The sequence below is a fragment of the Puma concolor genome, chromosome A1 (genome assembly GCF_028749965.1).
Source record: "Puma concolor isolate L17-30 chromosome A1, mPumCon1.1.hap2, whole genome shotgun sequence".
Classification (NCBI taxonomy): domain Eukaryota; kingdom Metazoa; phylum Chordata; class Mammalia; order Carnivora; family Felidae; genus Puma; species Puma concolor.
This window is the reverse complement of record NC_141667.1, coordinates 149,703,662-149,727,816: the sequence shown is the minus strand read 5'-3', so window position 1 is coordinate 149,727,816 and position 24,155 is coordinate 149,703,662. Positions and strand designations below refer to the sequence as shown.

At 42.2% G+C, this 24,155-nt stretch overlaps 1 protein-coding gene across 1 annotated transcript; it reads right to left on the bottom strand.

Moving 5' to 3' along the window:
• Positions 1–132: 132 nt before the first annotated feature.
• On the bottom strand, positions 133–24,097 carry ZNF454 (zinc finger protein 454). Its single transcript, XM_086706056.1, has 5 exons — positions 23,950–24,097; positions 22,814–22,911; positions 19,938–20,064; positions 19,429–19,518; positions 133–3,381 (listed from the first exon to the last, which is right to left on the bottom strand). Exons 2-5 carry the CDS (start codon positions 22,844–22,846, stop codon positions 2,066–2,068), a joined length of 1,566 nt encoding a protein of 521 aa, XP_086562182.1. The 5' UTR covers positions 22,847–22,911; positions 23,950–24,097; the 3' UTR covers positions 133–2,065.
• Positions 24,098–24,155: the final 58 nt, after the last annotated feature.

The following is a 24,155-nucleotide window of genomic DNA, read 5'->3' as shown; positions in this document are numbered from 1 at the left end:
AAAAAAAAAAAGAACACACGAAATGAACAAAAGGCCCAGCTGGACAATGTTCCACCAGGATTAAGAGGATGATCATTAAGACCAGGTAGGCCATGTGGACAGTACTAAAGGCAGGGATCTGTGGCATTTGAGTACAGTTTTCCAAGTTTATTGTGGAATTTGGGATTGCTAGCCCTGTGAGGCTGTAGACAAACATGTGTGGCCCAGGGTACAAATAGCTCCAAGCAACCTCCTGAAATGCTGCTTCACCTGCAGCCTAATGGGGGAGAAAGTATGAGTTACTGATCACTTGCCCACACTAGTGGCCTTCATTCAACAGAAGCTGAATTTAGAGAACTTAGGCTTTAAAGCCGCTAGAAGCTTCCGGGTCTGTTTTCAACTTGGGAGACCACTGATTCCACCAGGATATAGACTATCCTCTTCTGTAACTTGGGAGTCGAGGTGCAGCCTTTGTGGGGCCAGTGGGCTGCCTGACTTGATGGAGAGCACCCCCACAGATCAAGAACCTGCTGCTCTGCTTCCCAGAAGGGCTGACTTGCCCTTCCATCTTCATGATGTGGTATGTTCCAGTCTGCAGTCACGTGGGCTCCACATTCTTCGTGGTGGGGAAGGGGACAGTGCTAATAGAAGCTGTGTGCCTGAAGGCACACATGTTACTTTATCTCTGATTTCTGATAGCACTAAAGGTAAAGGAACTGTACCTGCAGGACCGAAGTATCACTAAAACTTTTGGGTATGGACAATACTCTGCCAGAAACTGCCATAATGCTGTTGACCACTTCTTGACCCGTGGAATTACTCCACATGTAGCTCACCATTGTCAGGACAGGACAGTCTTTAAACAGTGGGACACCCAGATGGAGAGGAAATGCCCACTTTCAAATGCAAAAGCAGAAATTCAAAGATGTTTTTCTTGTGAACACAAGTCAATACCTTCAGAAAACTGGATAGAAGGGCAGGGGCCAGGATACTCTAATGCAGTGGACACAGAGGACTGCCAGCCAAGGGGGAACAGTGGGTCAACCTTTTGAGAACTGGCTTTGGGGCTCTGACTTCTTGTGTCGGTTGCATGTCAAGAAATGGCAAGTCACAGAAGGGGAGATGACCTAGACCACCACGAGGTAATTGGATTGTCACCTCAAGTGGAGCATTGTCTCTGACTGCTGTGTGTGGGGTAACTACAGTGTGGAACAAATTGAAGGTAATGTCTCCATACACTCAGTCCCTGCTTTAGATACCATCCCAGTGTCAGAGTCATGCTGAGGCCCAGAGGAACTGGGTAACTCAAGAAGTTTGATCAACCTCTGCATCCCAGGGGTCCCAAGTTCTGAAAGCCGGGCCTGGGTGCAATATCCAGAATTGTGGACTGCGTACGGGGCCAGATCACCATATTCTCCAAGGGCAAGTGGGGTGACAATAAATGACATGATGTCACCACTTAAGAGGTGCAAATCAAGAGGGACACACCATTCAGAGTTGTACTGGAAGGAGAATACAGTTAAGCGGCCAGTGGACACGTAAGTCAGAGAGATCTGACAAAAGGTGGTTTGAAGCAGAAGGTGGGAAACAATTTGAGTAACTCCTGACCCAATGCATGGGTGACTGCACTTTTCTTACACTGGGTTTCTTCAGGGTTGGTGAGAATAAAAGGGTTCCATTAACAGTAGAAACCCTCTTACATAAGAGAACTGAGTATTGTGAAATGCTTAGAGGCCATCTTCTTACTTTGGTTCCTTTGCTTCTCGACCTAAAATTTTTTTACCATTTTATAGTGTCTCTTAATAGTCAAAGTGTAAATTTGATAAACTAATTTCTGTGTTGCTAATGAAGCTTCATTTTGGTTATATTTGACAATTCAGTAATTCAGTAAAACACTACTGCTATTTAACAGAGGCAGTTCTGAACTAGGAGTGCATGCCATTCTTAAATTCTCAAACCCACAATAATGTGAATAAAAAGACCATCTTCGGGCAAGCTTTCATGGCTATTTCCTGGAATGGATTCTCGTACATTCAATAATTAACATATTCAGTCTCAAAGCTCTGCTATATAAACTATAGTCATATCACTTTTCTCCAATATGATGTCTCTGATGCTGAATGAGGTTTGCAGTCTGGTTGAAAGCTTTCCCACATTTATTACATTTATAGGGCTTCTCTCCCGTGTGAATCCTCTGATGTTGAGTAAGGTGTGTGCTTCGAATAAAGGCTTTCCCACAGATTTTACATTTGTAAGGTTTTTCTCTAGTGTGGATTCTCTTATGTTGAGTAAGGGCCGAATGGTCACTGAAGGCTTTCTCACATATATTACATGTGTATGGTTTTTCCCCAGTATGAATTCTCTGATGTTGGGCTAGGGCGGATTGGTCCCTGAAGGCTTTCTCGCACAAACCACACCTGTAAGGTTTCTCTCCGGTATGAATTTTCCGATGTCGAGCAAAGGATGAATTATCCCTGAAAGCTTTCCCACATTCACTACACTTATAAGGTTTCTCTCCAGTATGAATTCTCTGATGCTCAGTAAGGGAAGAGTTCACCCTGAAGGCCTTTCCACATTCATTACATTCAAAGGGCTTCTCTCCAGTGTGAATTCTTTGATGCTGAAGAAAACTTGTACTCTGGTTGAAGGCTTTCCCACACTCGTTACATTTATAGGGTTTCTCTCCACTGTGAATATTCTGGTGTTTGGTAAGATGTGCCCTGCATACAAAGGCTTTGTCACATATGTTACATTTAAAAGGTTTCTCTCCAGTGTGTATTCTGTGATGGTGTGCAAGGTGTATGTTTCGGATAAAAGCTTTTCCACATAAGTTGCATTCAAAAGGTTTCTCTCCGGTGTGAATTTTCTGATGATAAGTAAGCGAGGAGCTCACCGAGAAGGCCTTGCCACATTCCTTACATTCGTATGGTTTCTCGCCAGTGTGAATTCTTTGGTGATGGATAAGGTGTGTACTCTGGTGAAAGGCTTTCCCACATTCTCTACATTCATATCGTTTCTCTTTAATAACAGTTTTCCGGTTTGCATTAAGTTTTTCAGTATGAACTTTCTGATGTTTATTAAGGGTCGAACTCTTAGTGAAGACTTTTCCACACTCTCTACACTCAAAGACTTTTTTGCTAGATTGCAATCCCTGACTTGGAACAAAAGATGAGCTCTCGGTGCAGTGCTTCCCAGGCTCATCACCTCCCTGGTCACTGAGCACAGAAGGGGTTTTCTGGTGAGTGACAGCCACCTGGCCTCCATGCTGCCATTCCAGCAGGCCATCATATTTCCAGTGACTGTCTCTAGTAAATCTTTCCTTTACCATCCACCGATCCAAGTCTTCTCCAGGAATATCTGCCTTGGGAGTAGATTTCTTACTCACAGGCATAGTCATCCAGTCTGAAAGACATCAAACATAAAAAAATCTGTTTTATCCTGGTAAAACACCTAGTTGGGGTAAGATGAGAAGATTTATAATGCTAACAAAGAGGCTGCAGTTTTGAAGGCTTCTTGAAGTGAAGATAAGAAAGGAAAGGGGACGGGCACCTGAGTGGTTTAGTCAGTTAAGGGTTTGACTCTCAGTTTCAGCTCAGGTCATGATTTCGTGGTCTGTGAGATTGAGCCTCATGTCAGGCTCTGCGCTGACAGTGTGGAGCCTGGTTGGGATTCTCTCTCTCTGCCCCTCCCCTGTTCACACAAGTTCACTCTCCTTCCCTTGCTCTCAAAATAAATATTAAAAAAAAAAAAAAAGGAAAAAGAGGTAAACAGGATGTGGCAGGAAGGGGTTGATTTAATGTGTAATGAATGTATGAAGCAGGATAGCTTGCAAGCTTAGATTGAGAAGTCACAGGCCTGGGTTGGGGTCCTGAGTACAATACTCAGATTACAGAGAAGTTACTTGACTTTCTATGCCTCAAAAAAAACCTATACAGACCACACTCTGCTAACAGATAAGAAAAAATGTACCTTATCTATTTCAGTGGTATGGGCTTTAAAATAACCCAGATGTGACCTTAAGAAACCAGGGAAACTGGAGGTCAACACTTGGTAAAGTAATCTGACTCCCATAACTACTAAAAGCAACATTTTAATGTTTTATCTTAGCATTCAGATAGCTAATAAAATGGATGTGTAAAACACTCATCTACGAAGGACCTCCTCCTGCTAGTGAGGACACAAAGTTTCAAACCTATATGTAACACCTATATGAGGAAAATGTACCATGAAGTTGTATATGTGAGGGCAGGAAATTAGGAACAAAGCAGCAAATCTACCAGGAGAAACCAGGCATGTGCTGGAGGGTGAGGCCCTGACTCCTGGGAAATGAGAATACAGTCACTAGAAATGGACTCCACTACTGGGATATGAGCCATGGCCCCATGTGTGATCCTCTCCCCACAGACAAATTCTGCACATTGGTTTCATGATACAGGCATACCTCAGAGATACTGCAGGCTCGCTTCCAGACTGCTGCAGGGAAGCAAATATTGCAATGAAGTGAGTCAAATGAATTTTTTGGCTTCCCAGTGCATATAAAAGCTACGTTTACACTATACTACAGTCTATGAAGTGGTGTAGCATTATGTCCAGAAAAACACTATATATGCCATAATTAGAAAGCACTTTCTTGCTTAAAAAATGCTAACCAGCATCTGAGCTTTCAGCGAAATCATTCTGCTGGTGGAGGGTCTTGCCTCAATGATAATGGCTGCTGGGGCGCCTCGGTGGCTCAGTCAGTTAAGCGTCTGACTCTTGACTTTGGCTCAGGTCATGATCTCACATTTTATGAGATCAAGCCCTGTGTTGGGGTCCGCGCTGACAGCGCAGAGCCTGCTTGGGACTTTCTCTCCCTCCCTCTCTCTGCCCCTCCCCCATGCTTGCACGTGCACTCATGCTCTCTCAAAATAAATAAATAAACTTAGAAAAAAATGATGGCTGCGAACGATGATTGTCAAAGGCTGGGGTGGCTGTGGCAATTTCTGAAGATAAGATAACAATGAAGTCTGCTGCTTTGAAGGACTCTTCCCTCTTAGGAGCAAGTTCTCTGTAGTAGGAGATGCTGTTTGACAGGATTTTGCCCACAGAACTTCTTTCGAACTTGGGAGCCAATCCTCTCAAACTCTGCCACTGCTCTATTAACTAATTTTATGTCACATTCTAAATCCTGTGTTGTCATGTCAACAACCTTCACAGCATCCTCGTCAGGATGTAGATTCCATCTCAAGAAACCCCTTTCTGTGCTCATCCATAAGAAGCAGCTCCTCATCCGTACAAGTTTTATCATGAGATTGTAGCAATTCACTCACATCTTCAGGTTCCACTTCTAATGCCAATTCTCTGGCTATTTCTACCACATCTGTGGTTACTTCCTCTGCTGAAGTCTTGAATCTCTCAGAGTCATCCACCAGGGTTGGAATCAACTTCTTCCAAACTCCTCTACTAATTGTTGATATTTTGACCTCTGCCCATAAACCATGAATGTTCTTAATGGTATCTAGAATAGTGAATCCTTTCCAGAAGTTTTCAAATTTTATTGCAAGAATCACCAAAACGTGACACAGTGATATGAAGTGAGTATATGCTGTTGGAAAATGGCACTGATAGATTTGCTCGATGCAAGATTGCCACAAACCTTCAGTTTGTAAAAAATGCATATCTGCACAGCACAATAGAACGAGGTATACCTGTATTAACGAGCAGTGTTCTGGACTGCACACCAATTTTCCTATGTATTTGTAAATATCTGCCTGTTTTGTTAAGTCTATTTAAGACTCTGTGCTAAGAAATGAAATGATAAGAACTAGACACTATACATTAATGATGTACATTCTTGGGAAATCTATCAAGAACAAGCCTCCCTCATCACTTTTTTCTTTCTAAACATTCCAGAAAATCTACAAAGAGCTATAATCAATGAAACAAAACAAAACAAATTCCTTTACTTATCTGGAAAAGAAAGTTAATCAGGTGCATTTTAAAGCTATAGTCCTGGTGAGCTCAGAATAATACATCGTTGCTCAAAACAAAGAATGGTCAGTTAAACACCAGGACTGCCAAATCTTAAGGTTTTAAGGGGTGACTTTCACTTTCAGACCTGATAGAGTGGCCTGTGGGAGACATTCCTGCAGAAAACAACTGGAAAATCTTAACTGAAAAACAAAAACTCTGTCTAAAGGCATCAGATGTCACTTAAGGCCAACCTGATAGTCTAATATTTGGAAGAGAAAGGAAATAGAGAGGTAATCCCAATAATTACTGGGGTTTTTTTCCTTATAGAGAAGTTCAAAATTTTCTAGTCTTAAGATACTATGGAGCCAGTAGTCAGTGAAGTGTCTGACTTTGGCTCAGGTCATGATCTCACGGTTGGTGAGTTCAAGCCCCACACTGCGCTCTGCACTGGCAGTGTGGAGCCTGCTTTGGATTCTGTCTTTCCCTCTCTCTCTGCCCCTCCCCTGGCCACACTCTCTCTCAAAAATAAATAAATAAACATTAAAAAATATATATACTATGGAGCCAAAAACTGAGATCAGGATCTTCCAAGGAAGGGGTTGGTCATACATGTGAAATTCTCAGTTGGCACTCCTGGAGGGCTGCAAGGGCAAACAAGAGATAAGCAGAGCTTTAGAAACACTGCAACCCAATCTCCAGGTAATATGTTCCTGCTTGGATTAAGGTGGTTCCCTTGCACAGTAGCTATCCACCAGAGAAAAAGGCAAATCTTCTCTGGAGGAACAGAACATTACCCAGAGCCTCTTCAGTCCTTCAAATACAGTATCAGGGATTCAATCCAAATGTACCAGGAATACTAAGAAATTAAGTCAAGAGAAAAAACAGATAATAGACAAAGACCCATAGAACTCAGATACCAAGTTACCAGACATGGATTTTAAGACATGTGTGATTAATATGTTCAACAAAACAGACAAGAATAAGAATTTCAATAGCAGATTGGAACCAATGAATCAAATGCAAGTTCTAGAACTGAAGAATATAAGTAATTGAAATTAAGAACTGAACGGATAGATTTAACAGTATATATTGAACATAGCAGAAGGGAGCAATAGTGCCCTGGAAAAATACATAAGCAGAAAATATCTATGATAAAACTTGCAGAAAAAAATTAAAAAGAAGCATAGAAGGCATGATGAAGAGACTGAACATATGTGTAACAAGTTCTGGAATAGGGGAAGGAAAAGGGCAAAAATACTGTTTGAAAAAAAAAAAGGGGCTAAAAAATGAATGTGAGAAGCACTCTGGATTCCAAGCAGGATAAATACAAAGAAAATCTACCTAAGCACAGCACAGTAAAACTACTGAAAACCACTAAGTTTATCTTGATAGTTGCTTAAGAGAGAGAGAAAAAAATACATTACTTCTAAAGGAGAAAAAAAATAAGACAGGTGTCTTTTCAACAAAAACAATGAAGCCAGGAGACAATGAAATAACATCAGAAGTGTTGAAAGAACATAACTGCCAAACAGAATTCAAGAGAAAGAAAATATCCCTAAGAAGTGAATATGAGGGGTGCCTGGGTGGCTCAGTCAGTTAAGTGTCTGACTTCAGCTCAGGTTGTGGTCTCACGGTTTTTGAGTTCAAGCACTGCGTCCGGCTCTTTGCTGACAGCTCAGAGCCTGGAGCCTGCTTCAGATTCTGAGTCTCCCTTTCTCTCCGTCCCTCTCCTGCTCGTGCTCTGTCTGTCTCTCAATAATAAACGTTAAAAAAAAAATTTTTTTAATAAAAAAAGCACAGTGAATATGAAATGGATACTTCCATATAAATAAAAACAGAGATGTGTCACCAGCAGACCCATATTTAAAGAAAACAACAACAGTAACAAGAGTGTTCTAGGCATAAGAAAATCCCAGGTGGAAACATGGAAATGTAAGCAGGAATGAAAAGCAATAGAAAAAGTAAATACACGGGGGCACCTAGGTGGCTCAGTTGGTTAAACATAGGACTTCGGCTCAGATCGTGCTCTCACAGTTCATGGGTTTGAGCCCTGTGTCGGGCTCTGTGCTGACAGCTCTGAGCCTGAAGCCTATGTCTCCTTCTCTGCCACTCCCCCACTTGCACTCTGTCTCTCTCTCAAAGATAAATAAACATTAAAAAATTTAAAAAAAAGAAAGAAAGAAAAAGTACGTGAATACATAGAAGTATTATCGCACACAATAATTATGTCTTGAGAGGTTGAAAATATATATGCAATGATATACATAGCAAAAATAACACAAAAGGTGAAAGAAAACAGAGTTAATATTTTAAGGTACTAGCATGGTCTGGGAATTATTAAAAGTAAAAAGTTATTTTGTATAACAATAAGCTGGTTTTACTAATTAGACTTACCAATAAAGTCTAGTAGCTAAAAAAAAATATATTAACAAGCTAATACAGGATGAAAATCAAATAATAAAAAGTTAATTCAAGAGAAAGCAAAATGGAAAAGATAATTTAAAGCAGGTGAGTAAAACAGAAAACAATAGGATAACAGATATCCAATCTCATACATATTAGTAACTGGTTTACATACTCTATTGAAAAACTAGGATTGTGAGACTAGATTGAAAAAAATCCAGCTAAATGCCTATTAGAAGAGAAATACCAAAAATATAGACAGAAAAATATAGAAAAGAATGAAAAGGATTTATCATGTAAGCACTAACCACAAGAACGGTAGTACATGTATACTCAGACAAACTTTGCAATATTAGCAAGAGACTTTCAGATATTTCATACTGACAAAAGGGACAGTTCTCCAGGAACATGTAAATAAATCTACATTTGCACATAACTTCAAAATGTATAAAGTAGAAATTGAGAAAATGAAAAGCAAAAACAGAAATCTTAACAATCCTAGTAAGATATGTTCACACACCACTTTCAAAAATTCAGAAATCAAACCTTTAAGAATAGGAATGATCTAGGGGCGCCTGGGTGGCGCAGTCGGTTAAGCGTCCGACTTCAGCCAGGTCACGATCTCGCGGTCTGTGAGTTCGAGCCCCGCGTCGGGCTCTGGGCTGATGGCTCAGAGCCTGGAGCCTGTTTCTGATTCTGTGTCTCCCTCTCTCTCTGCCCCTCCCCCGTTCATGCTCTGTCTCTCTCTGTCCCAAAAAAAATAAATAAAAGTTGAAAAAAAAAAAAAAAAAAAAAAAGAATAGGAATGATCTCAACAATCCAAAAAACAAATCTGATTTAATTAATATACCTGATAACAGTATACCCAACAATGACAGAATATAATTATTAGTGAATACAGAACATTTACTCAAGCTGACTATATACTGGGCTGTAAAGCAGTATGGACACATTTCACAGGACTGAGGTCACTCAGAATACGTTCTCTGAACTCCATGAAATTAAGCTGGCAATGAATACCAAAACACCAAAAAGGTACTTAAATAATCCACAGATATTTCTAAATTAAGCAATACATTTCTAAAGACTTCCATCAAGACTAATCAGAACAGGGGCATCTGGGTGGCTCAGCTGGTTAAGTGTCCAATTCTTGATTTCAGCTTAGGTCATGATCTCATGGTTCTTGAGATTGAGCCCCCACATCAGGCTGACAGTGCAGGGCCTACTTAGGATTCTCTCTCCCTCTCTGTCCCTCCCCAGCTCATATGCGTGTATGCTATCTCTCTCTCTCTAATAAATAAACTTAAAAAAAAAAAAAGACTAATCAAGAACAGAGAGAAGGCACATATTAGTAATATCAATAATGATAAAGGTGACATCAGGACAGATTCCATGGAGACTTATATGACAATGACATAATGAGGAAAGTTTATGCTAATGAGTTTGGCCATTTAGATAAAAGGGTCAAATTCCTAGAAAGGTAAAATGTACCAAAACTGACCAAAAAAAACAACAAAAAAAAACAAAAAACCAACAACAAACAAACAAAAAAAACCCCAAACAAAACCAAACCAAAAACCAGAAAATTTGAATGGTCCTATATCAAATAAATGGAATCTTCAATTTAAAACTTTCTCACAAAGAAACTGCCAGAGATAGCTTCACTAGTGAATTTGTCTAAACATTTAAGAAAGAAATAACACCAATCTTACACAAGCTCTTACAGAGAAATGAAAAGAATGAACATATCTCATTGGTTTTAATAAGTTAGCACAACCTGATGAGAACAATTTAAAACTTTATTTATTTATTTACTTAATTTTGAGACAGAGAGAGAGAGAGAGAGAGAGAGAGAAAGAGCAAACACACGCACACAAGCAGCAGGGAGAGGCAGAGAGAGAAAGAAGGAGAGAGAGAATCCCAAGCAGGCTCTGGTGCTGTCAGAACGGAGTCCTGTGCAGGGCGGAGCTTGATCTCATGAACCATGAGATCATTACCTGAGGCAAGATCTAGAGCCGGATGTTTGACCCACTGAGCCATCTAGGTGCCCCAAGATGGGAACAACTTTTAAAAAATATAAAATCGCAGACCATTCTTTCCCGTCAACACAGATGCAAAATTCCTAAACCTAGTATCAGCAAAAGGAATACAAAACCATGATATAAAAAAGGACAACGGATCACGAGTAAGTTGAAATTTCAACGTTGTTTTCACATTTCAATCACGCAATGTTATTCACCATATTAACAAAATAAAGGAGAAAAAAAATCACATCATTATTTCAATAGAGGCTGAAACTGACCCAATTCAATACCTAGTCATGGTAAAATCTCAGTAAAGTAGAACATAACTTTCTTAATCTGATAAAGAGTATCTATAAAAATTCTACACCAAACATCACAATTATAAAATATTGAAAACATTCCTGAGACTGAAATGAAAAAAAAAATGCCTATTATCACAATTTCTATTTAACATTCTATTAAAAGTCTTAATCAGTGCGAGGTAAAGAAAGAGAAAAGAAAATCGGAAAAGAAAAAATTAAAATGTCATTACTCTCAGATAATATGATTATGTTCATATAAAAACACAAAATAATCTACAACCTATTAGAATTAATAAGGGAACTTAGTAAAGTTGCCGGGCGTAAGATCAATATATAAAACCAATAGTCCATCTATATACCAGCAACAATTAATTGGAAAACTTTCAAAAGATATTTGTAATTGTATCAAAAACACAAAAATACTTATAAATATAGTGAAAGATGTGCAAGAACTATACACATAAATCAACAAAAAATTTCAGAGAAATTATAAAGAAAATCTAAACAAATACAGGGATACAACATAGTCACAGAATGGCATACTACCAATTCTTCCCATTTAGTCTACAGAGTCAGGCCAATTCTTATTAAAATCTCAGCAGGAATTTTGTGGAAATTGAAAAGTCAATTCAAAAATTCTGAAAGCAAACAAAAGAACAAAGCTGGAGGACTTACATCATCAAGTGTGAGACTCATCATAATGTTAGAGTAATTAAGACATTATTGTATTGGCACAAGATATGACAAAAAAGAATGAAACAGAATAGTCTAGAAACAGACCTATGTACAAATAGACAAATTCAAGAGACTACAGAACCCAGAATCAGACTCATGCACAATGTAGTCGCCATATGTGTGACAAAGGAAATACTGCAATACAGTGGGAGAAAGATAGTCTTTTCAGTAAACCATCCTGGGTCAACTGGATACCATATGAGAAACGAACAATAAATCTTCCACATTGACTTCAGAACTAAGTATGAAAGACGAAAGAATACAGCTGCTACAGGAAAACAAAGATGTTCATGGCCTTAAAGGTCTTATATAGAACACAAAAAGCATTAACCACAAGGGACAAAAAGAAAAACAAAACCACAAAAACCCATATCCTGATTAACTGCACTATCTTAAAAATTTAGAACTTGTTTATCAAATGACACTATTATTCAAGGTGGGAAGTATATATATTTGCATACATGACATTTGACGACTCAAATCCCAAATATGCAACCCTATCGATCATTAAGAAAAGATCAGACAGCTATATAGAAAGGGAAAGACTTATTCTTTACAAAAGAGAATATTAAAGAGATTAAAAATAAAGAAGATCCCCGATCATCTGGGTGGCTCAGTTGGTTGAACATCTGACTTTGGCTCAGGTAATGATCTCACAGTTTGTGAGTTTGTGTGATCCCTGTGTCAGGCTCTGTGCTGACAGTTCAAAGCCTGGAGCCTGCTTTAGATTCTGGTGTCTCCCTCTCTCTCTCTGCCTCTCCCCTGCTCATGACCTGTCTCTCTCTCTCTTTCTCAAAAATAAATAAACATTAAAAAAATAGCAAAGATGATCAATTTCATCAGTCGTAAGTTGAGATACAACTGGGTACTCCATATATCCTCTAGGGTGGCAGAAGAAATGTTTAAATGGCAATACTGGGAACGCTCAAAAACTGCTGGTTGAGGAACAGATTAGGATAGCCACTTTGGAAAACTCCTTGGCAGTGTCTACTAAAGCCTTCATACTCATGAACATAGTACTCCTACCTATATATACCCAAGAGAAATATATACATATATTCTCTAAAAGACCTATAGAAATGTTCAAAGCAGTACTATTCGTAATAGCTCCAGGCTAGAAATCAAATGTTTAGCAACAGTAGAAAATAGGAATGGTAAGTTTACACAGTGAAATACTGTACATCAATGAGAATGAACCAACCACTGCTATACATGGATGAATGGCAAACATACTGCTGAAGGAAAGAAGCCAGATACAGAAGAGCACATACTGTATGATTCCACTTATATAAACTTTAAAAATAGGCCAAACAAAGCTATGGTCAGGGTAGTAGTTATCTTTAGAAAGAAATAGAGGGGATGGGAGATTTCTAACATGCTGGTAACATTCTATTTCTTTTAGAAGTGCTGGTTATACAATATTTACACTGCAAAAATGTGCTGAATTTTACACTTAAAATTTGTGTATTTTTCTGGGTATTCAAAAAATGTTTGCTTAAAAGGATCTGGCAGATGGTTTTCAAAAAAGATACTGTGGGTCACCAAAAATAACCAATTGCCGGCTTTCTTTGAATTGTGATATCTATTAAAGCCTCTCCTCAACTGTGATAATAATAACATATCATCTATATATAAGAGAGTATTTGTCTTCTTAATGTTTAGTGTTATAGGAGAACACTCATCTAATCAAGAGAGGAGTCAAATGCACCCAAGTTTTACCACACTGAAGATGAACTGAGTGAGGAGAGACTGGACCCACTGAAGATATGAGCACACAGAATCTGCTCTCATCAAGGCCCAGGTCACTTCAGGGTGGGCTGAATTAACCTGGCTGCATTGTCCTATGTTAAAAAAGGACAAAGTATAGTTAAAAAAAATTTTTTTTAATGTTTTATTTATTCTTGACAGAGAGACAGAGCACTAGCAGGGGGCAGCGGGTGGGTGGGGGGGTGGGGGGGAGGGCGTTGGGGCAGAGAGAAAGGGAGACACAGAATCCGAAAGCAGGCTCCAGGCTATGAGCTGGCAGCACAGAGCCCAACACAGGGCTCAAACTCACGAACCATGAGACCATGACCTGAGCTGGAATTGGATGCTTAACTGACTGAGCCACCCAGGCGCCCCGGCAAAGTATGGTTTTAAACTCTATAAACCCAGGATTCCTGCTTCTAGGCACGTCCCTTAGTGAAAACATATGTCCACCAAGAGCATATGAACTAAAAGACATCCACACAGTGGCATCTGGGTGGCTCAGTCAGTTAAGCGTCCAACTTCGGCTCAGGTCATGATCTCGCAGTTTTTGGTTTGGGCCCTGCATCCAGCTCCTTGCTGACAGTGTAGAGCCTGCTTGGGATTCTCTCGGTCTCCCTCTTTCTCTGCCCCTCCCCTATTCTCTCTCTCTCAAAATAAATAAATAAACTTAAAAAAAAAAAAGACATCTACATAAACCTCTGTACCAGAATGTTCACAGCAGCCTTAGCCAAAGCCTGAAAACACCCAAATGTTCACCAGTGATGAATGATCAGTGCTATCTCCAGACGACAGAGTGCTAACTCAGTGATGGCAAAGAACTACTGACATCTGAAACAGCAAGGAGGAATCTCGAAGCTTCTTTGCTAAGTGACGGTCAGACACAGAGGAGAACATGCTGTAGAGTCCCATTTGCATGAAATCCTGGGAAGATAAACTCAGAACGGCAGAGGCAGATGACTGGTTGCCAGGGCCTAGGGATGGGGCAGGAGGGGGGGGGGGGCGGGGAGTTAACCGCAAAGAGGTCAGAGGGAACTCTTAGGTTAGGGATAACAGAAATGTCATTATTTGGAAGCAATTACACCAAATAATTGGCTAAAAGAAGAGAAAAGTGGCTACCTATCCAGTGGGGAGAATAGGGAAAAGGGGTCACTGTTTTTTGTAATAAAAACTATAGTTTCATTAAATGCGTGCATTACTGTGATAAAACTTACTACTAAAAATAAAGAACAGAATAAACTCCAATGAAGTCAAAAGATAGAAATACTGGGCAAAAAAAAAAAAAAAAAAAAAAAAATCAATGAATAGATCAAGATAAAATAGAAAGGACCAGCAGAGTCAAACATTTATTCATTAAAAAGTCTATTAAAGGGTCACCTGAGTGGCCCAGTCAGTTAGCTGTCCTACTCTTTGTTTCGGCTCAGGTCATGATCTCACGGTTTGTGGGGTTCAAGCCCCACACTGGGCTCTGTGCTGACAGTGTGGAACCTGCTTGGGGTTATCTCTCCCCCTCTCTCTGCCCCTTCCCTGTTTGTTCTCTTTCTCTCTCTCTCTCAAAAATAAACATAAAAAAAAAGTCTGTTAAAAAGCAAACCTCTCACAAGACTTCAACAGAAAGAAAAAAAAAGACGAAAGTTGAATATTATTAGAAATTCATGCTTCCATTCAACCCAGTCCTTCCCTAATGGATCTAAGGGTAGAAAGGATCATTTAAACACAACACAAAAAGCATGAAGAAAAAGACCATTAAGGCAAAAGACTGATATATTTTACTTTGTTAATTAAGAACTTCTGTTAACAAAGAAAAAGATAAGCTATAAAGTGACACACTTATTTGATTCCTGAATAAATAGGACTTTTTACAAATGACTAAGAAAAAGATGAACTGTAATAGAAAAATGGGCAAAGAATATGAATATGTAAGTCTCAGAGCACAAATTATCAACACACGAAAAGACTTCCAATTTCTTTTTTTTTTTTTTAAATTTTTTTTCAACGTTTATTTATTTTTGGGACAGAGAGAGACAGAGCATGAACGGGGGAGGGGCAGAGAGAGAGGGAGACACAGAATCGGAAACAGGCTCCAGGCTCTGAGCCATCAGCCCAGAGCCTGACGCGGGGCTCGAACTCACGGACCGCGAGAGCGTGACCTGGCTGAAGTCGGACGCTTAACCGACTGCGCCACCCAGGCGCCCCAAGACTTCCAATTTCACGAGTAAACAAGGAAATGGAAATCAAAACCACAGGGAGATACCAGTTTGCAGGAATGGGGCTAGGAGAATTTTTAAAAGTCTACCAGTTCCAAATTTTGGCAAGAAAGTAAAGTCACAAGAATTTGCCTGAACTGTGAGTATAATCTGGAACAACTAACTTAACCAGGAATCTGGAATAGTCTCGAAGAGCTGAAGAAGCATGTACCCTTAAGCCCACTACTTCTACACCTGTGCATACACCTTAAAAAGACTCCCAGTGAAGGCTCGTGTATATAAGGAAACATGTATAAGAACATTCAGTCTGCATTATTCCAAACAGCAAAGTCTAGAAACAACCCACAGGTCTACCAGTAACAGAATGGATAAATTTAAGGTGTCATCATTGAATATCAAAGTGCAGAAGTACACATCTCAATAAGGGTTTAAAAAGACCAACTTGTGGAAACTGTACAATACACATATCAAACTTAAAAAAATTTTTTTGAATTAAAAAAAAATTTGAGAGAGAGCTACAAGTAGGGGAAGGGCAGAGAGAGACAGAGGATCTGAAGTGGGCTCCACGCTGTCAGCACAGAGCCCAACAAGGAGCTCGAACCCACGAACTGCGAGATCATGACCTGAGCCAAAGTCGGACACTCAACCGAGCCACCCAGGTGTCCCCATATATCAGACTTTAAAGCACGCAAAGCTAAATAACATTGCTCAGGGCTCCAGATAAATGTGGTAAAACCATGAACAACAGCGCAGGAGCTGCTGGTGGAAAATTCAAGCTAGTGGCTCTCTCTGACATTGAAGGGAGAAGGGGCAGTGACACGGGGCATACTGGACTTCCCATGTGCCCCTACGTTTTATTTCTTAAGTTGGACAGTGGGATATGGGTGTCATTTCTTTTTTCTTCAAACTTTAAAAAATACCACATATTCTCTTTTGTGTATATAATGTACAGTAAGCAAAATATGCTTATTTTATATTATTTTATTTTATTTTTTTAGTTTATTTATTTTGAGAAAGAGAAACAGAGAACGAGGCAGGGAGGGACAGAGAGAGAGAGAGAGAAGGAGAGTGAGAATCCCAAGCAGGCTCCATGCTGTCAGCACAGAGCCCTACTCGGGGCTCCATCTCACGAACTGCAAGATCATGACCTGAGCTGAAACCAAGAGTCAGACGCTAAACTGACTGAGCCACCCAGGTGCTCCAAAATATGTTTATTTTAAGTAAAACAAGGAAATAATAACAAGTGTAGAAATAAAATAACAACCTGTAAGAGTAATAAGTAAGGGCTGGTTCCCTGAAAAAAAAAATTCCAACAAATTTAAGAGGGAAAAAAGCAGATAAAATTGGAAACATGCAAGAGAACATCGTATAAAGTGTTAAAATTATAGACGAATCCTATGGCCAATTGTAAACAAATACGCTTCACGGCTAAAAAAAAAAAAAGACAGTTTAAAACTAACTGGTAAAAATGTACAACTGATGTAACAGAAAGAAATCTAAACAGATTAATAAATACAAACTGTAGGAAGTTATTAACACACTACCCAAATTAAGGGATCAGGTAGTTTTATTTAGACTTACTGAGTAAACAATTTCCGGGTAACTGAAGCTATTTTGGAGAAGGGGGAAAAAGAAGTTTGAGAGCCAGATGGCTTCACCCCAATCCTGACTTGCCAGGAGACGGCAACATTAAATCTGTCCAAATGAACTAACCACACTGAGGCTTGGTTTTCTGTAAGTGCAGTTAATCATACTTCCCTCACAGGTTGTGAGGACTGAATGGGGCGTTCATATAAATTCCCTCAGAAAACACCCAGCACAGTGATGGTCCCAGCTGCTCAAATGCCAGCTCTCTTCTCCCTCCACTAGCTCATGGCCCAGAGGGGATAAAATCTATCAGAAGCATTACAACTGGAAAGTGTCTGTTCTAAACCAACGGTAATTTGGTGCAGAAATGGACAAGTTCTAGATCCAATTCCTACAAAATGAGAGATGAACCTAATACCACTGTTTCATATGGTTTCTGAAGTCATAGTCATTATCAACAGAAACAGAAATAAGAAAAACCCAAATTAAAAATGATCTAATGAACACTTTAAGAATAATAATCAGAGAGTCACAGGAGGGCAATAAATACTTGGAAAGGACTACCACCTCTTGGTAGCAGCAATTTCTGGTTAAAGAACAAAAGAGAAGATGGTTCTATTCAAAAGTAAAAATATGTCTTCAATAGATAATGAGAGGAACAGCTATAAAACTTTATTGGGAAACATAAAATAACACTTCTTTCCATGTTTGACTGGCTAGCCACTGGTCATCCCCCATGAATCGGCTCCGGGTTTGGGATGTCCAGGCAATTCAGAAACACAAGGTGCTAGACCCAGAGGGTCGGGAAAGGCACCTGGGAGGGCCTGACCCATGACCACCTGGTTTTTCATATCATTACCCACACCTGACTTCTAGGCATGAAAATCCTTCATATTCCTAATCCCCTCCCACCCCTAGCAAGTACAATAAAGAACTAGTCGTAACGATGAATAAAGAATGGATGATGTTGTTAGGCCAGAGTGGTGGGACAGTGGATGAATTTCTTTTAATTCCCCACCCCCTTTTATTTTGCTAGAACACTGCTTATACAATACAGAATGAAATATTAAAAATGCCTTAGCTTGGTTATAACAGAACATACAAATTCAGAATGCTACTGGAGTAACTTAGAAGATTTTTTTTTTTTAGACAACTGAGTTTTAGAGCTAAGACATTTAAATTCTATAATAGACTGGGTCCTAGACATTTCAGGTGTAGTTATTTAGTGTAGGCTATAAATCCCTGCCTTTTTTGCTGGGTGATAAATCAGTAACAAAGGCTTAAAAAAAAATATTTTCCAGGGGCTCTTGGGTGGCTCAGTCAGTTAAGCATCTCAACTTTAGCTCAGGTCATGATCTCATGGTTGGTGGGATCGAGCCCTGTGTCAGGCTCTGCACTGGCAGTACGGAGCCTGCTTGGGATTCTGTCTCCCTCTCTCTCTCTGCCCCTCCCCAACTTGCACTGTCTCTGTCTCTCTGAAAATAAACTTAAAAAAATTTATTTTTATTACTGAAGTTTATTTGAGAGAAAGACAGACTGCGAGTGGGGGAAGGACAGAGAAAGAGGGAGACACAGAATCCCAAGCAGGCTCCAGGATCTGAGCTGTCAGCACAGAGCCCGACGCAGGGCCTGAACTCACGAACCGCGAGATCATGACCTGAGCCGAAGTTGGACGCTTAACCGCCTGAGCCACCCAGGCACCCCCCAAAAAATAAAATAAAAATAAAAATAATAAAAATAAAATAAATAAGAACATTTTCCAGCCTATAAAATGCTAGCTAAAAGTGAAATGTCGTAACGTCTTGGATAAGGCAATATGCTCTCTAGAATATTCAGGAGCAAGGAGAGGCACCCCTGTTCCTGCTCTTAAGCTACCAGACCCAAAGGGCTCCTTAAGACAAGCAGAAACCACTTAATTGTCATGTTCTCTGTATCCAAAGGCTACAAGTCTATGCCACCTATTAAGTGCCAAGTGAGTGATATAAGCCCGGCTTCACTCTCATGGTGCTTATGACCCAGTGTGGTGCTGGCAAAAGGCAGAGAATAATTAAACACTGGTTGAATATATGTGCACATGGGTGCACAGATATGAAGGCAGTGGAAGAAGTGTGCAATGGTTAGCTAGAAGAGCTGCCTCAGAAGGCAGGTGGTTAACTGGCCCATATGACCAGAAGATGCCCTGCTGCGTGTAACCGTCACTGGAGAAACGTCGGTGAGCAGACTTCACCATTCGATGCTAAACGAGACAAAAGGACACGTGAGTGTGTCATGCAGGGAGCTGCCCAGATTACAATGGACACTTTTTCCAAACTGGAGGCTATTGATCTATGCCAAATAGGGAGAGAAGAAAACTCACAGATGGGAGGGTCCATGCGCCCACAGGGCAACAAGATGCTGAGGTGAACAAGAAGGGAAAAGATGTTGCTTCTCAGTCCACAGGCCTGGAATATTTGCTGAGTTCCTCCTGAAGCCCCCCACGTGCATGGTTCTTACCAAGACAGAAGCCTGCAGAGGTGTCCTCCAGCATCCACTCTTCTCCTTTTCCCAGCTGGGACAACACATCTGGTTGGGGTCCTAAGAGTCCTGTTTTTGAGGGGAAAAAGAGACCACGTCTGTTCATACCAGCGATAATATCATTGCAAGGAGATCTGGTCCTGGGGACTTCCTGGAAAAGGTGACCCAATAGGAAGGCCAGGGGACAGATGAATTCCCAGGAGGAAGAAAAGATGGCTGGGGCCCAACACAATCTGGTCCCATGTCCTTCTCCCTGTTGAAAGGGAGAGAGGATTCAACCTAGTCACCTTTGAAGCATCTGCACTTAGACTCCAACAAAACAGTCATGTACCTGGGACACCAGGGGTAGGCATGCAGTGCCCTGAAGATAACATCCTCAATCAGCCCACTCCCAGTCCAGTGTTCTGGATGGAACCAGTTTAAGAGTTTATAAGGGTCTGCAAGAGATCTCTAAATGTGAAGATAAGCCTTCGGAGGCCCCTGCTTACCCAGCGAGACCAGGTTGCTGTAGTTCTCCAGCATCACATCCCTGTACAGGGCCCTCTGAGTGGGGCTCAGCTGTGCCCACTCGTCCTGGGTGAAGAGCACGACCACGTCCTTGAAGGTCACTGATTCCTGTAACAGCAAACCCATCCCTGGTGACCTGCGGCTACCCCTCCTATGGCTCTCTGAGAAATGCTGAGCCTGGCAGGCCCCAGGAGCTGGCTGAGGTCTGCAGGACCGTTAGCATAGAGCAGGCTGGGGCTCTGTGACAACATGAGCATTTCCTCAGGGGCTCCTAGGGGCTAGGCTTTTACCAGACTTTGTTTCCTGCTTTGCAGAAATGTGTACTGTGAAGAAGATATGCTTCTATGCTTCCTCAGCACTGAGACTTCAGACTTGCTGTTCCCTTTTTTTTTTTAAATAAAGTTCTAAAGTTTATTTTTGTGAAAGTGAGAGTATACGCACAAGCGGGGGGAGGGGCAGAGAGAGAGAGAAAGACAGAGCACAAGCAGGGCAGGGGAGGAGGGAGGGGGGAGAGGGAGGTAAGGAGAGGGAAAGAGGGGGGAGAAGAGAGAGAGAGAGAGAGAGAGAGAGAGAGAGAGAGAGAGAACCAAAGCAGGCTCCAGGCTCCAAGCTGTAGGTGCAGAGCCCAATGTGGGGCTCAAGCTCACAAATCGTGAGATCATGACCTGAGCTGAAGTCAGGACACTCAGCTGACTGAACCACCCAGGCACCCTCTTGCCGTCCCTTTTGACATGAACATTTTCTCCCATTTCCCTCAATTTGCCCAGCCCTGCCTCCACCCCTACCACACGACCAAATCCTATTCAGGCTCAGCCTCCACATTACTTCCTGGGCATGGCCTTCTTCAACCCCTTTATCACTGGTGCAGGCACAGCAAAGCACTGTCCTGCTTTATTGTGAGTTTTCATTTACTTTCGGCTTCCCCCGCTGGACTGTTCGCTCCGAGCAGCTATGGACAATTTCCACATCTCTCTTGTCTTCCTGGCATGTCTTCTAGAACACAGCCCATGTACCCAGCCCCTATTATACATTGCTTAGCCAACACCTGCTTGTCTTCAGCTGCTCACCCCCAGGCACATACATGGTTCCCATAGAAACAGTCATTCTGGACAAGGTGACCCTGTCCCCTCTGATCACAAAGAGCGCCTTCCTTAGAAACTGTTGGCTGAGAAGCCAAGAGAGCTGGTGTGCACTGAGAAAGAGTTACACAGAAGCCCTGAGAAGAAAGCCAAGGGTCCCAGAGAAAGGACTTTTTGATTATTGTAGACCCTACCTCCATAGCCTAATAAGTCCAGTCGTTTCCTTGCATGTGGAGAAATACTTGGGAGAAATCCCAGTATCCTTCCAGTACAGGCCTGCTTTTGCTTAAGGTAGTCTGACTTCGGTTTTCATTACCTGTACCCAGAGCTTTGCACACCTGTTGGATTGAACCCATGAACCAACTTGTCAGGGACCACTGTGTACTTTTTCATCACTGTCATAATAACATAATACCCAGCACATTTTACATTCCTAATACAGGTCTACTGAATGACAACCAAATTAAGGCAGCCTATAAATACGAAATAAATTGTGTGACACCAACAATGCATTTGAGGAAAGGGTCAGGGAAGGGAATTATCATAGTGGATTGGCACCACAGAGATAGGCTTCAAGAAAAAAGTGGTACCAGAGATGGGGTGCTAAGGGACAGGTCAAACCAGAAGGAGCAGGGTGAACAGCCAGTGAGCCATGACGGGACTGAACACAGCACCTTCAACCAGCTGCTCACCTCTTCCAGTGTTTTCTGCCAAGGATTCCAGCTCCGGACAGGCTTAAACATGTGAGGCAATTAGAATGATTTTACCAAAGTCAACAGATTTTATACATTCAAATGAAGGTTATCTCCTTCAAAGTGGTAGAGTCCATATCCTTGTTCTAAGAAGGCTGGCCCTGCTCTAAGTGTTTTCGTAACTTACTGAAATTGAAAATGTATCTTTTGAATGACTTCATAAAAAACGTATGTCATTAAAAAAGAAAAGAGTAAGTCCCTTCCCCGAGAAAGTCTTCTAATTTCTCTCTTCACTCAACTCCTGTGTTAGGTACTACCTTTAAAACCACTTTGGACCCCGGGGAGCCTGGGTGGCTCAGTGGGTTAAGTGTCTGACTCTTGGTTTTGGCTCACGTGATGATTTCACAGTTTGTGGGCTTGAGCCCCACATCTGGCTCTGCACTGACAGTGTGGAGCCTATCTGGGATTTCTCTCCCTCTCTCTCTGCCCCTCCCTGGCTTGCTCTCTCTAAAAAAATAAATAAACATAAAAAAAAAACAACAAACCATTTTGACCCCTACTCTTCCTTGCTAGTGTAAAGAGTACAGATTACAGGGTGTGTCATTAATGTGAACTTGAACAAGTGACTTAGCTCCCTCACCCATTTGGATGAGCCCAACATGGGGGCCAGGGAAAAAAGGGCAACAGGGTCAGGCCTCCATCTGAGACTGGATTAAGAGAAAAGGTCCTGGTCAGGGTAAAAAAAAAACAAACCAACAAACAAAAAACAAGCCCATACTCTTCAAACCTCTACATTAAAAACTTTTAAGGGGTGCCTGGGTGGCTCAGTCGGTTGAGCGTCCGACTTCAGCTCAGGTCATGATCTCACAGTTTGTGAGTTTGAGTCCCACGTCGGGCTCTGTGCTGACAGCTCAGAGCCTGGAGCCTGCTTGGGATTCTGTGTCTACCTCTCTCTCTGCCCCTTCCCTGCTCATGCTCTGTCTCTCTCTGTCTCAAAAATAAATAAACATTTAAAAAAAATTAAAGGAAAAAACTTTTAAGGCAATTCGGGGGAGGGGGGGAACCCCAGAGCAACTCCCCACTCACCTGGACCATGGTTGGCAGGCGCCTGACAGCCATTCCTTCTCTGATAAGCCCTTTTAGGGACTGGCAGAGTGGGACTTAAGCGAGAAATTTCTACACACCTGTTATGAGGAAAACTGGGTTAAAAGAGATCACACCGCAGTCCTGAGTGAGGCTGGGAGCATTCACATCCTAGGAATTCTGTTACCCTGAAGCAGTAGATTCTTAGTCTCTATTAGCTCCTAATTCTCTCCTTCTGAGGATACTTCTGCTGGCCTCTGCTGCAAAGGGAATCCCTTCCCATGCAGCCATTACCCCCCCCCCCCCCCGACGCCTTCCGTCAGCATCTGGATCAAATCCTCCACATTTTCCCTCCCGTATCTTAAATACATTGGCTGTTCCCTGCAGAAAGCACCCGTCACCCTCCAGATTTCAATCTTTCTACCCACCCTCTGGCCTTCGCCCTGAGAGGTCTCAACAGAAGTTTCTCTCCTGCCCGGAAGGTTGCCTAATCCCTGGGAGGGAGGATTGCCGCAAAAGGCAAGGTAAGAAGGCTGGATCTCCATTGTCAAGGCTTCTTAGGCCAAGTCCTTCTCTCTGACCTCAGGCCTCTCCCCTTCAGGGACCCAGTCTGGGTGACAAAGAGCCAAAGGTGGGCGAGAAGCAGTGTATTTGTGTGGCTGGGGGTGGGGGGGGAAGGGCGGGGGGGGGTAGGCGGCTAGGAATCTCTTTCATACAACCCACCCTCTAGCTCCCAAGGAGCCGCTGCTGCGGCTGCCCCGGCCTCGGAGAGTTCGCAGACAGGTCTCCGAAACACCCTGGGGACATCCACCCCTGCAGGTAGAATGGGCTTCCTGGAGTCGGTTCCGAGACCCACGCAGAGGCCCTAACTGCATCCTCCTGTACATGCACTTGCAGACTCGGACTCTAAAACCAAGAGCCCACACCTGGCCATCCTCCCTTTTCCTCTTAGGATCAAACCTCAGCCGTACGTCCCGGTAAGTTTAGGGCACCAGATCGGCGTCCTCCAGAAGGGGCTACGACCCGTACCTACTCGGCCTTCCCTCCGCCCTTTCCACCCGGCCCCGAACACCGCCATCTCCCTCCCCCCACCCGCCCCCAGCCGCGCCCGCTCTCCGACGCGGCTTTGGCCACCGTGCCTGGTCACCACCGGATTGCCCTTTGAAAAGCCACTGCCCGTGGCGAGAAACCGCAACCGCCACATCGCAGGCGGAACACAATGAGCTGGAGTTGGCAGCCCGGTTCGGAACTGCGCTTGCGCGTTGCCCGGGAAGCTGCGGACCCGAACACCCGCAAGTCAGAGGGCTGCTACCTTCTGGCTTCCCAGACTCCACTTCCCAGAGGG

Coding starts and splice junctions, on each gene's coding strand:
- ZNF454 (XM_086706056.1), bottom strand. CDS start 22,846: ATGGCTGTCAGGCGCCTGCCAACCATGGTCCAG. Junction 20,065..22,813: donor GCCTGCCAACCATGGTCCAG/GTGAGTGGGGAG, acceptor TTGCTGTTACAG/GAATCAGTGACCTTCAAGGA. Junction 19,519..19,937: donor CAGCAACCTGGTCTCGCTGG/GTAAGCAGGGGC, acceptor CCTCAAAAACAG/GACTCTTAGGACCCCAACCA.